The following is an 11,784-nucleotide window of genomic DNA, read 5'->3' on the forward strand; positions in this document are numbered from 1 at the left end:
CTGCAAAAATGCAGGGCCAACTGTATATACTCATGTATAAGTCTATAAATTTTAGGCTTGACCCCAAAAACCTGGGTCGACCTATCTGTGGGTCAACATAAGTACTGTACTTTAATTCTTATTTATAATAGGAACTATTCCCTGTTGAAAGATAAGAGCGTACTCTGTTATGGAAGCACTGACCCCCCCTCTATTCTTTCATCCATCCATCCTTTAGTATGAGAACAAACATTTAGGTCTGATGGAATTTTGCAAGTTCTTTGGCACTGTTTTCCTTTGCTTCATCCTTTAGACCCTTTGTTACATTTAATTAAATGTTACCTTCGACTTATCCATGCATCATATCAAAATCCATCATTTTGGCCCCCAAACCTGCTCTTGACTTATAGTCAAATATATATGGCATATATGACCTAGTAGGGTTTTTTGGAGGGATATGAGTGCTTTTGCCCAACACTCAAACTGGATGGTCATCTGTTGGGTATGTTTTGATTGTGAGTTCCTGCATGGCAGAATGGGGTTGGACTGGATGGCCCTTAGAGTCTCTTCTATGAGTCTATCTGCTTCTCTTTTAAAGGTTTTAAGGAATGGTGGGAGTGGGGTGAAGCTCAGCGGGAGGAGAAAGGAGAGGCAAATTTTGTATGTAGAGAGATCTTAATGTAGCACCTTTGAGACTTGCTGAAAGAAGTTGGCAGCATGAGCTTTCCTAAAGTCTACTTCTTCAGATGCATTTAGATGCAATAAATAATAATATGTAGAGAGGTCTTTGAGACTAACTGAAAGGAAGGAATTGGTAGCATGAGCTTTCCTAGAGTTAGATCCACTTTCTCAGATACACTTAGATGCAATAATAATAATAAATAATAATAATATGCAGAGATCTTGTGGCACCTTTGAAACTCATTAAAAGAAAAGAGTTGGCAGCATTAGCGTTCCTAGACTTAAGTCTATTCCCTCAAATGCATTTAGATGTAATAATAATAATAATAATAATAATAATAATGTTGACACGCGTGTTGGTAAAAAAGACACGCATCTCACCATGGCCTGCTTCCTCCCGCGCGCCCCTAGCGGCCACTGGGGGAAGAGCCCCGCTGCTGCGTCCGCTTTCCCTGTCAATCATCCCTAGAAGGCCATGGAGAAGCCGCCCGCCCTGCTCGGCCCCGCCCTTTCCCCTTTTCCCCGCCCCCTTCGTCGCAAACAAGGCGGGGCCCCCCTCTCTCTTCTATTTCCCTCATGCATATGCAAATAAGTACATAATGGACAGCCAATGGCGAGGCGTTCTGGTCACATGGTCCCCTGTCTCTCCGCCCCGGAGGAGGCGGCGCCAGCGTCGGCAGGAGGTTGATGTGAGGGAAGCGAAGTTGGGAGCCTCTCAGTCAATCGCGGCGGCTGGAGCGAGAGGGTCGCAGCGGAGGGAAAGGGAGCGGGGCGGCGGGGCGCTGGCGGCGGCGGCGGCGGCGGCGGGGCGGAGGATCCGGCGGGAGCAGCGAGAGCGTCTTGGGGGCGAAGGGGCGCCCGGTGGGCCGCCTCGGCCCGGACCATGCCGATCCTCCTCTTCCTCATAGACACGTCCGCCTCCATGAACCAGAGGGCCTACCTGGGCACCAGCTACCTGGACATCGCCAAGGGCGCCGTGGAGCTCTTCATGAAGGTGGGGCGGGGATGGGGCCGCGGCGGCGGCGGCGGCGTTCACACGTTCGCGCAAACACCCGTGTTCACTTATTTACTGACACGTCTCTCTCTCTCGTCCTGTCTCTGTTTCCGCGCAGCTTCGGGCCCGAGACCCGGCCAGCCGCGGCGACAGGTACATGCTGGTCACCTTCGACGAGGCGCCGTTCTGCATCAAGGTAAGCGGCGCCTTCGCGGAGGGAGGAAGGAAGGAGCGAAGGAGCCAGCGCAGCTGCCTTCCTCGGGAAGACAAAGCGCTGGAAGGGAAAGGAAAGCGCTCTCCGGAGGAACGTGGCATCGGTGGTTGTGGCTGTTGTTACGATGCGCCCCGTCCCTGGCCCTCCGTCGCCTGGGCCCCGGGCAGCGGGGAGGAGAGTGGCCTCGGGGGCGCAGCCTGCGAAGATGGCGGCGGACATTTTGCTTTTGTATGGAGGCGAGAGAGAGAGAGAGAGAGGGGCTGAGGGCGCTAGAGCTGCTGCTGAGATGGAGGAGGAGGAGGAGGCGGGACCAGGACTAGCAGGGGGAGGGAGGGAGGCAGGCAGGCAGGCAGGCAGGGCTAGGGACGACGACGACGACGAGGAGGAGGCTTCAGCCACAGCCACCAGCACGCGGCGCCGCCTCCGCCGCCTCCTCCCCGAGAAGGAGAAGCCAGGGCCCAGCAGGCCGACGCCTCTTCCCTTCACGGCTCTCTCTCAGTCGAGGGCAGGTGGGGTTAAAATGTCTCTGTGTGTATATGTGTGTATACACACAGACACACACAGATATGTTCATACACATATATACACATCTACACACACGTACATATATATGTATATACACACATACACATACAAATACGCACACACATGTACATATACATATGTTCACATACTATTATTATTTTATTTTCTTATATCCCAGCTTTCTCCCAATATAGGGACTCAAGGCAAGACATATGTGCATATATATATACTCACACACACAAGTTCATATAAACATATACACCTGCATATAGATACACACACACATATATATATATATGCATATGTAGTTATATATGCATACAGGTGGCCCTCCTTATCCACAGATTTTTTTATCCACAGCTTGAAAACATTTTGTAAAAGGTATAAATTCCAAATAGTGAACCTTGATTTTGCCATTTTATACAAGGGACACCATTTTGTATTTAATGGGACTCAAGCATCCATGGATTTTGTTATCCACGGAGGGTCCTGGAACCAAACCCCAGCAGATAACACACACACACACACACACAAATATAAACTAAATCCCCCCTCATATCACTCTTCTTTTTGGCGGGGGGTTGGGGGGGTTGGCTGACAGGACTACTCCTCTTTTTGGGTGGATTTAAAAAACAACCCCCCTCATCTTTTCCCCCTTTTGGGGGGAATTGGGTGACAGAAATACACTTCTTTTTGGGTGGGTGGATTTAAGAAATAAATAACCCCCCTCATATGACCCCCCTTTATTTGAGGGGGTTTGGACTACACCTCTTTTTGAGGGAGGGTTGGTCAGGGGAGTTTGTGAGATCTCTGGCTGGGTTTCCAGGCAAAGAAGGCCTTTTCCAAAAGCCCCCGCTGAGGGATAGAGGCATTATTGAGGCCGTGGGGTGGGGTGGGGTGGGGGCACACTCAACATGGTGTGTGGGGCTTTTGGGTTCTCTTATTGAACTCACACTTCAGTCTCTGAACAAACATCTCAATATATATATTTAACTTAAGTTGTGCTTGGGAGGGTTGGGCTGCTGAGTTTCTCTTTCTGTTGGGATCTGCTGACACAGCTTTCGAAAGGAAACCAAAAATATAACTAGCTTGTGTCCACAAATATATATGTACACAAAGGCACACGCATGCAAGCAGAAGTTGTCATGCACCTTCAAGTCATTTCCGCCTTACGGCAACCTTAACTCAAACCTATCACAGGGTTTTCTTCCCAAGATTGGATCAGAGGAGGTTTGCCATTGCCTTCCCTTGAGGCTGAGAGAGTGTGACTTCCCAAAGGTCACCCAGTGAGTTTACATGACTGAGCAGAGAATCCAGTCCTGGTCTCAAGAGTCATAGTCAAACATAGTCACACTAATTCCCATACATATGTATGTTACTCTAAATATGAAGGCAACATATAGTACAGATCCACATATAGGTAGATAGTATAGTATTTATAGTATATAATATTGCATGTTATCAAACTAGATCTCTAAATGCTATTTTATTATGTTTATATCCTGCTTTTTACCAGTGGCTTCCAATGGCTCATTGGAAGGCAGCTTACAAAGGTTAAAAGAAGTACAGCTTTAAAATTCCTATGAGAAAATTAAAAATATAATGAAAGAACATCCCTTATTTAGAGAAAGGGGCTTAAAAATGTCCCACGCCTATTTCAGTGACTGTTGCCCCAAGGTGGGTTCCCTTGTTGCCTTTGTGTTCAGCAGTGAGTGTAATGGTGGTTTAGTGGAAATAGGCGATACAGATGTCATGGGGTAGGATACTATATGATAATATATACTATACTATATACTGAGACCATGATCCTTATTTGCTGCATCGCTGTAAATGAGCAGCACGGGGTCATATTGTAAAATAAAATGAACAGAGGTGGCTTGCACACTGTATTTTGTGGTCTTTTTTTTTACTACTGTTTCCTATTACTCTTCAGTCCTGCCCTACCTAGGATTTTGTGTTACCTCTGCATCCTTTTGAGCTGACAGGTAGGGTCTTGTTCAGTGTAGTTTTGTGCAGTGACTGGTATGTGTTAGGCACTTGTATAAGTAAGAAAAATAATCCTATGTTGCTTCTTTGTTCCCACCAAAAAGTTAGGTTCGCACACAGCTTCCCAGTGTGTTCCACACACCTTCATTGCGGAGACCTCACTTATGATGTCTCATGATGGGACTGTGATGTTTATATTTCCTTTTCCCATAAAATATCACAGTGCGTAACTCCATTACTGTGAATGAGGCAGGTGAGTAAGGAGAAACTGACACCTGGTTTTGGTGCTAGTCTTGTGTTCTTCATTGTTGTTTTGGGTAGAACCAGATTATGGAGGAATGATTTTCCTCCTCAAGGTATCTTCCACTTCTTGCTCTCCTTGGACCTCTCAAGACTCATCTCTCAACTTGTGGCTTTTACTTTAGAAAGTCTGTGGCCTAACCTGCTTCTGCACAACTTTTTGGTCACTGTTCCTAATCTTCGACAAAAGGAGAGCTTTTGGAGTGTCTGATTACTTTTTGGTGGCGGTCCTTCATAGTATGATACCTACCTTCCATCTCTAGTTGGGGATCAGTTGTCAAGGTGGCCACCTCTGCCACTTTCAATTTATGTGTGTTTTCTTCGGATGTGTACAAACATTAAAATGGCCTGTTGTCTCCTACTGAGGTTGTCATCAGACTTCATCCTCTTTATTTGGAACGTTTTCAAAACGGTCAGGTGAAAAAAGTACAGCGCTCTGTCGCAATGTGTTTTCAAACAGGACGCTCTTGTGTGGTGTAGGATAAAGACAGAAGATGGTAATAATGGTGATTCTGTGGGAAGAACCTGGGAGATGGTTCCTTTCGCCTGTTGCTCTTCCTTGGAGAATTTAGCAGAATGTTGGCAAATGGTAGTTGCTGTCATGCCTCCATTTTAGAACTTTTAAACATCTCTTGTGAGGCAGACTTGCCTTGTGTTCTGCCCTCCATTTACCCAGCTTCTACAATAACATTTGCTTTGCATCTGTGTCACTCACACTTGCTCATGGCAGTTTTGAATTCCTGCTGTTAGGATTTGATTTACAATGTGCAGTGGAACTATTGGGTATTGCTGTTAGCTTAAGCATATTGGAGAGACATATTGGAACATTTAAATAGCTCACTTGAAGCATAGGGGGGAAAACCCTCTTCCTAGAAGCTTTGAGAGATACTTCTGGAGAGCCAGTGGTAACTCATTTTTAAATTGCTTTTGAGGTTTTTATTCAGTTTGGTGAAGATGCTGATCAGTATTAGGTCTTCGTTTTGTTTAGAGAGATTGTATGGGTTTAGAGTGAGGGATGCTCTCATGTTCCTTCCTCTGTAGATGATCTGGTGACTGGTGTTTTTAGCTGCAATAGGAAGGGCTTTTTTTAAAAATGACTTCTATGCTTGATGCTTTTAATTTTCTAAAATGTTTCACTGTCTTTTGCTTTGTTGTTTTGCAGCCACATCTATGTTTTGAGAAGAATTGAGGTCTCAGAAAAGTGGCTTGCTCAAAGGCCACCTGCTTAATCCATGGTTGAATCTGAACACAAGACTGTGCTGGTTAAAGCCAAGGAGCATGGTGCCGCTTTCCCCAGCATCAAATTGTTCACTTAAAACATACAACCAACACTTCAGATGCTCACCCATTTCTTGCCCATAACCCCAAAGCTTCTCTTTCCCTATTGATCTTTCTGATTAAATGGAATTGACTTGAGGTTGTTAGAGGCCCCCTGGTTTGTCAATATTTAACAGTGTGCTACAGAACACATTATGATGCCCCTTATCTTTATACTAGTTCAGTACATTAATATAACATTCTTCTCCCCTGTATTTTTCCAAAACATAAATTAAGAGAGAATAAAATAATCTATAGCCCTCTCAGAAAGACGGATGTTTTGTGAGAGGGAAAGAAAAAAATTAGAAGAAAAAAAAATTAACTGTTCAAGTTCAAACTGAATACATAAAAGACAATGGCCTGTTACAGACAGCCAAAATAAAGCTGCTTCGAGTCACAGTGGAGGTATGGTGTTTCAATGATGCATGCGTCCTAAGAGTCCAGAAGCCACACCAAAGCCATGCTCCAGTCCTTAGGGCTGGAGCGTGGCTTTGGTGCGACTTCTGGACTCTTACGATGCATGCATCATTGAAACACCATACCTCCACTGTGACTCGAAGCAGCTTTATTTTGGCTGTCTGTAACAGGCCAAAGTTAAAGTGGGCAGTGATGATGCTAAATGAAAAGATTGACTTTCCACTACATACACACTGAGGTAGCTGGATCCATGGTTGGCAGGTTTGCTTGCAGGGTAAACACAGCATTGGAATCACAGCCTCCATGCCTTTAAGTTCCTTTTGCAAGTTCTCTGCATTAATTATCTCCTCATTTATTCCATATGAATGTGAAGGAGTGCTGTTAAGAGTGCAACACAATTATCCTCCTGTAAGAAAAGGGTAACTTCATGTGTCTTGTGGACAGTAAGATATGCATTTCCCCAAGCAATTATATCAAACTTGCTTGTATTTAGCTTGGTGCCTGTCAGCTAGGAATCTGAAGCTGATAACTGGACAGGCTTTGCCCCTTCCAGCTTAAAAGCTGCCAGTTGCAATCGAACTCATCTTCATGTTGACTGTCCTGCTTTGCCATAATGGTGAGTGGTGGCTGTAAAAGGAGGACAGAAATAAAGAGGAGAGGAAGCTGTCTTACTTTCAGCAATTATTTCTGCAGATGGTTCCCCCCACCCTTCCAGTGGCAAACAAGACAGTGCAATTCTGGAATTACATTGACAAATGCCTGATAATTTATTTTGTAGGGATCTTGGTGCTTACATTTCATCAGGAAAAACCCAGAACAAAACCAATATAGACACAGTGTGGTTCGAAGGGGTTGCTAGGGGTTCAGTCAGCTTTCTTGTGCAAGATGGCCAGATAAAAGGAACATATAAATAAGTAGAAATGGTCACAGACCAGTGCTTGGGCACATGTTTTGCAGATTCAGTCCCTTTTTTCCCCTAGTAGGGCTGGGGAGTACTTCGTGCCAGGAACTCAGGAGGGCTAATGCTAGTTGGTTGAGGCCAAGGTGGGCAACCTGTAGCCCTATAGCTGTGGTTGCTCTAAACCTGAACTTGTGTGGCCATTGGCCTGTTTTCAGTAGTTGTCTGCAAATGATCAGGTCAACACTTTCTACATGAGGACAGAGAGGATAGATAGATAAGAGGTGGCAAAAGGCTGGGGGAAAGGCTTGCCTATGTTTGCTTCTCTTTCCTTTTCAAACAGAGTTGCAATAGGATGTTCCAGGGAAGACCTTCGGAAAGGCAGATTGGCATGATCTGATTGGAATAATTGAAATGCAGGAGATGTGTATCAGGTTAAGAAGCATGTCATGTGCTATCCTCTGGCTTTCCCAGCCTTTAGCAGAATATGATCCCTTTTCTTTTTCTCAAACTCTCTTCGCTCCGCTTCTCTTGAAAGCGCAGACACTTTGCCAGGAACACTTGGGATTGTGTGTCGGGCCCATAACGCGTAGTGCCTTGAAAACATTTTGGGCGGGTAAGCAAAATGGCTTGCAGTTCTTGCAGAGCAAAAATACACTTGGCGAACTCCATTAGCAATTCACTGCACGCAAAAATTGGAGGGTGGCATAGGAGGAAGTGGGAAGACTTGTGAATGAAACCAGTCATTGGGTTTCTTAGTGCAGCAGCAATATTGAGGTGCTAAGAAATGTTGGCGAGGGGCTTTGCAGAGGCTGCCTGTGAAGCCTGGTTTTTGGACATGTACGTTTTGGCAGCGAGCAATGTGTGCTAATGCAAACTTTTCTGAGCAAGATCAAAAAGGGCTTTTGTTCTCACCCTCCTGGTCTTTACTGCTCATTTAGTTGCTATCACCTCTTAAAGGGTCTGGCTGGCTGGCAGGCAACGCTTGTTCTGGTGAATCTCTGGATCTGTCATTGGAAAGTTCTTTTGAATCTCTGGTCAGGATGACTCTTCCTGTTTTTCCAAACCTGCTTTCATTTTATGCCTGGAATTGGGGCAGACATTCCTTATGTAAGTGACTACTAAAAGAGGACCTTAATTCCTTTAACCCTTTTTGGGCCCAGCAGCTGTTTTTAATGGAGCATAGTTGTGTCACAGGCTATTTATTGGGTCTAGATGATTTTCCCTTTGCGTAGCTTGTAAGAATGCCAATGGCTTTGCCATTGGGCATTATTGAAGCCTGACCCTACATGTTTGGTGCATGGCTGCACATTGAATTCTTCTGTGACTTTGATTTTGTGAATTAGGTAGCACCCTCATTTCGTGTCAGCAGTTATGGTGCTTTTACAGGACCATGGTCAAGACAGACAGATGCCTTCCCAAGATACTCATTGTCCCGATGTTTTGGGTGTAAATTCAGCTTCATAGATTATTCTTTTTATATTAGTGTTTGGGGAAGTGTTTCTCGGGCCAAGGAAAGAACTCTCAAATTCCCACTACTACAAACTATATCTGAATTTCAGTTTTGCAAGCGTCCAGAGGCCCCTGTCCAGAAAAAAGTTCTTCTAAAAATAAAGGAAGTAGGACAGCCATAGAATTGGGTTAAGACAATCAAAGCAGGCTGCAAGGGTACTCAGCAATTAGTTTGGAATAATATTGGACTGAGGAGTTACAGTTACTCATCTGCTGTTCATTCTATCTCTAGGCCCTGTAACATTTGCTTGAGGGCAGAGTATAAGTGCAATTTCTGTTTCTAGAACAGCAGGAAACCAAGACATTGATACTAAAAGATTATGCTTGTGTAGACTGCATTCCAGATGGGTAGATGACTCAAGCCATGGCTGTCCTGATTCTGCAAGACCTGAGCAGAGCTTTCTCATTCATGGAATGATCATAAATTTAAGTCAGATTAACAACAAGAATCCTTTCGATGTTAACAATGGACTGTGGCCCTGGTAATAATTCACTTGGCTTTTGAAAGCTAGCTTGTTGGCAAGAATGGTTAGTTAGTCAGAAAGATGCATATACAGATGAAAATAAAACTTCAGATGTTTTAATAATTACATTATTATACTTTTCAATAAAAAATTTAAATGGATAGTTTAGTAAAAAAAATGGTAAAACTGCACATAACCCTCCATTTTGATGGGGGTTAATGCTTGGGGCTGGACAGACATTTACTTAGTAATGAAAAGTTAATTATCTGGCAGAAAACTCAACAAAAATGATAAGAGCTTTGTATAACTGAGCTAGATGCTGTAGAGTTTTTGGTGAGGATGTGAATTGTTTTGCTTACATGTTGAGTTTTCATCTGGCTAGAAAATGCCTCCGTGTTAAACTTGTAAGTTTGACTTACTTCCGTGTCTGATACCCAGTAAGCTGAAAAGGGATACCCTTGTGTAGATACATTAGATATAAATACTGGTTTAAGAAGTTTGTAGTAGTTTATGAGTACTTTGACTGTACTGAATATATAATTTTCCTGATTCAACTTGTTGTACCTTAGTGGTTAGTATTAAACTGCTGGATGCAACCAAAGATGTCCTGCGATACCAAATTTTCTTGCTTTGGGTTCTGTCTGCTTTACGTCTGTGAATCTGGCAAAAAGCATTTCCTTTCCATTTCACCAGGTCTTTCCACTCTGGCTTTGTCTTCCTCATACTGATTCGCAAGTGCTGAAATGTGATGTGGAAGGCCGGTGTGGTTATTGAATGTTACTGAGTGGTAGTGTGTCCACCTGTCTGGGGTGCAGGACTTTTAATTACTGTTTGAAAAGATCTGTACTCCAGGTCTTCAAAGAGCCCCGGTTGCTTATAAACCATTCATTAAAAGCGTACCAATGAAATCCTTATGTAATTGTGAAGTGACATATTGCCAATCTGCTGAGACGAAGCTTGCCAAAACATTAAGGCATTGTTGGTCTTTAGAAACTGGGTCTTTGCAGGGCTTGGAAGCTGGCAAGTGGACTGGGGTTGTGGGATGTTGGAAGTAGGAGGGCACACAAGCTTCTTCCTGGCAATTGGCTTTATTTGACATGACTGTCTTTCCCTTGTTTTCCTGGCTCTTAACCACGCCTATGTGGTTATTTTTCTCTGCTGCTGGGAGCACTGTTCGCTCACGCAGTTTCACTTGGAAAATACTGGCTTCTAGGAATTTTACATCAGAAGTGGTTCTCAACTTGCTTTTTTGGATGGTTAACTGCTCAGGGACTTGAGTGGGGTTGTCTAGCTCCCTTTAAGATCCTCATAGTTCATTGAATTAATACATTCAGTCAAGTGGAAATTGGCTATGGCCAAAAGGCAAGTGCTAGCACTTGAAACCTCAGATCCATGGAGTGTTCCACAGTCTATCTTAATGTTTTCTTTTCCAGTACCCATTAATTCATTGGACAAATAATGGAACCAGAGAATTATTTATCAAATGATCTCTCATTGTTGTTCCTAATATTTTTTTTTTTTAGGGTTGCTCCTCTAGAGAGGAAAGAGTCGCCTCTTATCTCATTTTGTCTGATGAGACAAAATGTGTTCTTAATCCCATTAGTATAATGAATAAAACTTGATATCTAACAAATAAGGTCTTCTATATCCTGGGATTCCTTGGGGCTATATTTGGTGAGACCTATAGAGGTGATTCTATACAGATGCATCACAATTTGGGTTTCTGGTAGCTGAGAATATTAGACAGCAGAGAGGTCTGAGTTTGCAAAAATCATCATAGTCAGGATGAACTCGCCTGTTTTGCTGCTCTTATCTGCCTTCAAGTTGACTTGGACTCAAGGCAACCCTATGAACGCAAGACCTCCAAGAGCTGCAGCCATCAGATGCCCTGTTCAGGTCTGGCAGTGGCATTCATGATTGAATTAACGCACCTGTAATGTAGTCTTACTCTTTTCCTACTGCATTACTGAGCATTATGGTCTTTTCCAGCGAGTCAAGTTATCTCATCATATTTCAAATATATGATAGCCTCAGGTTTAGTCATTTTGGAATCCAGGCTTGATTTGCTCTCAGCTACATTCATTTGTCTTTTTGGCAGTCCATAGCATCTGTAGAATTCTCCTGCAGCACCACATTTCATATTAATTGACAGCTTTCCTCACTGTCCAGCTTTCATAACCTTACATAGAAACGGGAAACATAATGGCATGAACGATCATGACTTTGGTATTCTGTGATACATATTACACTTGTGAATCTTATCTAGCTCTTTCCAAGTCTCAGTCTTTTTCTCATCTTTTAACTTTAAACTCCATTTGATTTGATTTGAATTAACCAATAACCTTTATTTATAACAGTTGAGTATGAGCTGGTATTGTAAAAAATTAGGTCAACACCGTACCAGTTGGGTTAAATGTTCCATCTTTGTTTGCAAAAGAGGAAGGAAAGGTTGCAAATCGTGGGACACTGGACTTGGTGGGCTAGGAAAGAGATGCTA

The 11,784-nt window shown here is 43.6% G+C and overlaps 1 protein-coding gene across 7 annotated transcripts in view; it reads left to right on the forward strand.

Moving 5' to 3' along the window:
• Nucleotides 1–1,392: 1,392 nt before the first annotated feature.
• The window catches only part of LOC121936076 (integrator complex subunit 6-like), a 31,556-nt gene continuing 21,164 nt past the window's right edge, over nt 1,393–11,784 (forward strand). For 3 of the 7 annotated variants that reach the window (XR_006104917.1, XM_042477860.1, XM_042477861.1), the window contains exons 1-2: nt 1,406–1,654; nt 1,773–1,850. Coding sequence is in view for 6 of the 7 variants with exons in the window: in XM_042477860.1 (XP_042333794.1) it covers nt 1,544–1,654; nt 1,773–1,850 (189 nt within the window). In the remaining variant the exon portion in view is untranslated. Of the gene's footprint in view, nt 1,655–1,772; nt 1,851–4,613; nt 4,633–11,784 lie in introns of those variants that run through there. The other 4 variants (XM_042477865.1, XM_042477864.1, XM_042477862.1 and 1 more) reach the window with 4 other exon arrangements.

Source organism: Sceloporus undulatus, chromosome 7 (genome assembly GCF_019175285.1).
Source record: "Sceloporus undulatus isolate JIND9_A2432 ecotype Alabama chromosome 7, SceUnd_v1.1, whole genome shotgun sequence".
NCBI lineage: Eukaryota > Metazoa > Chordata > Lepidosauria > Squamata > Phrynosomatidae > Sceloporus > Sceloporus undulatus.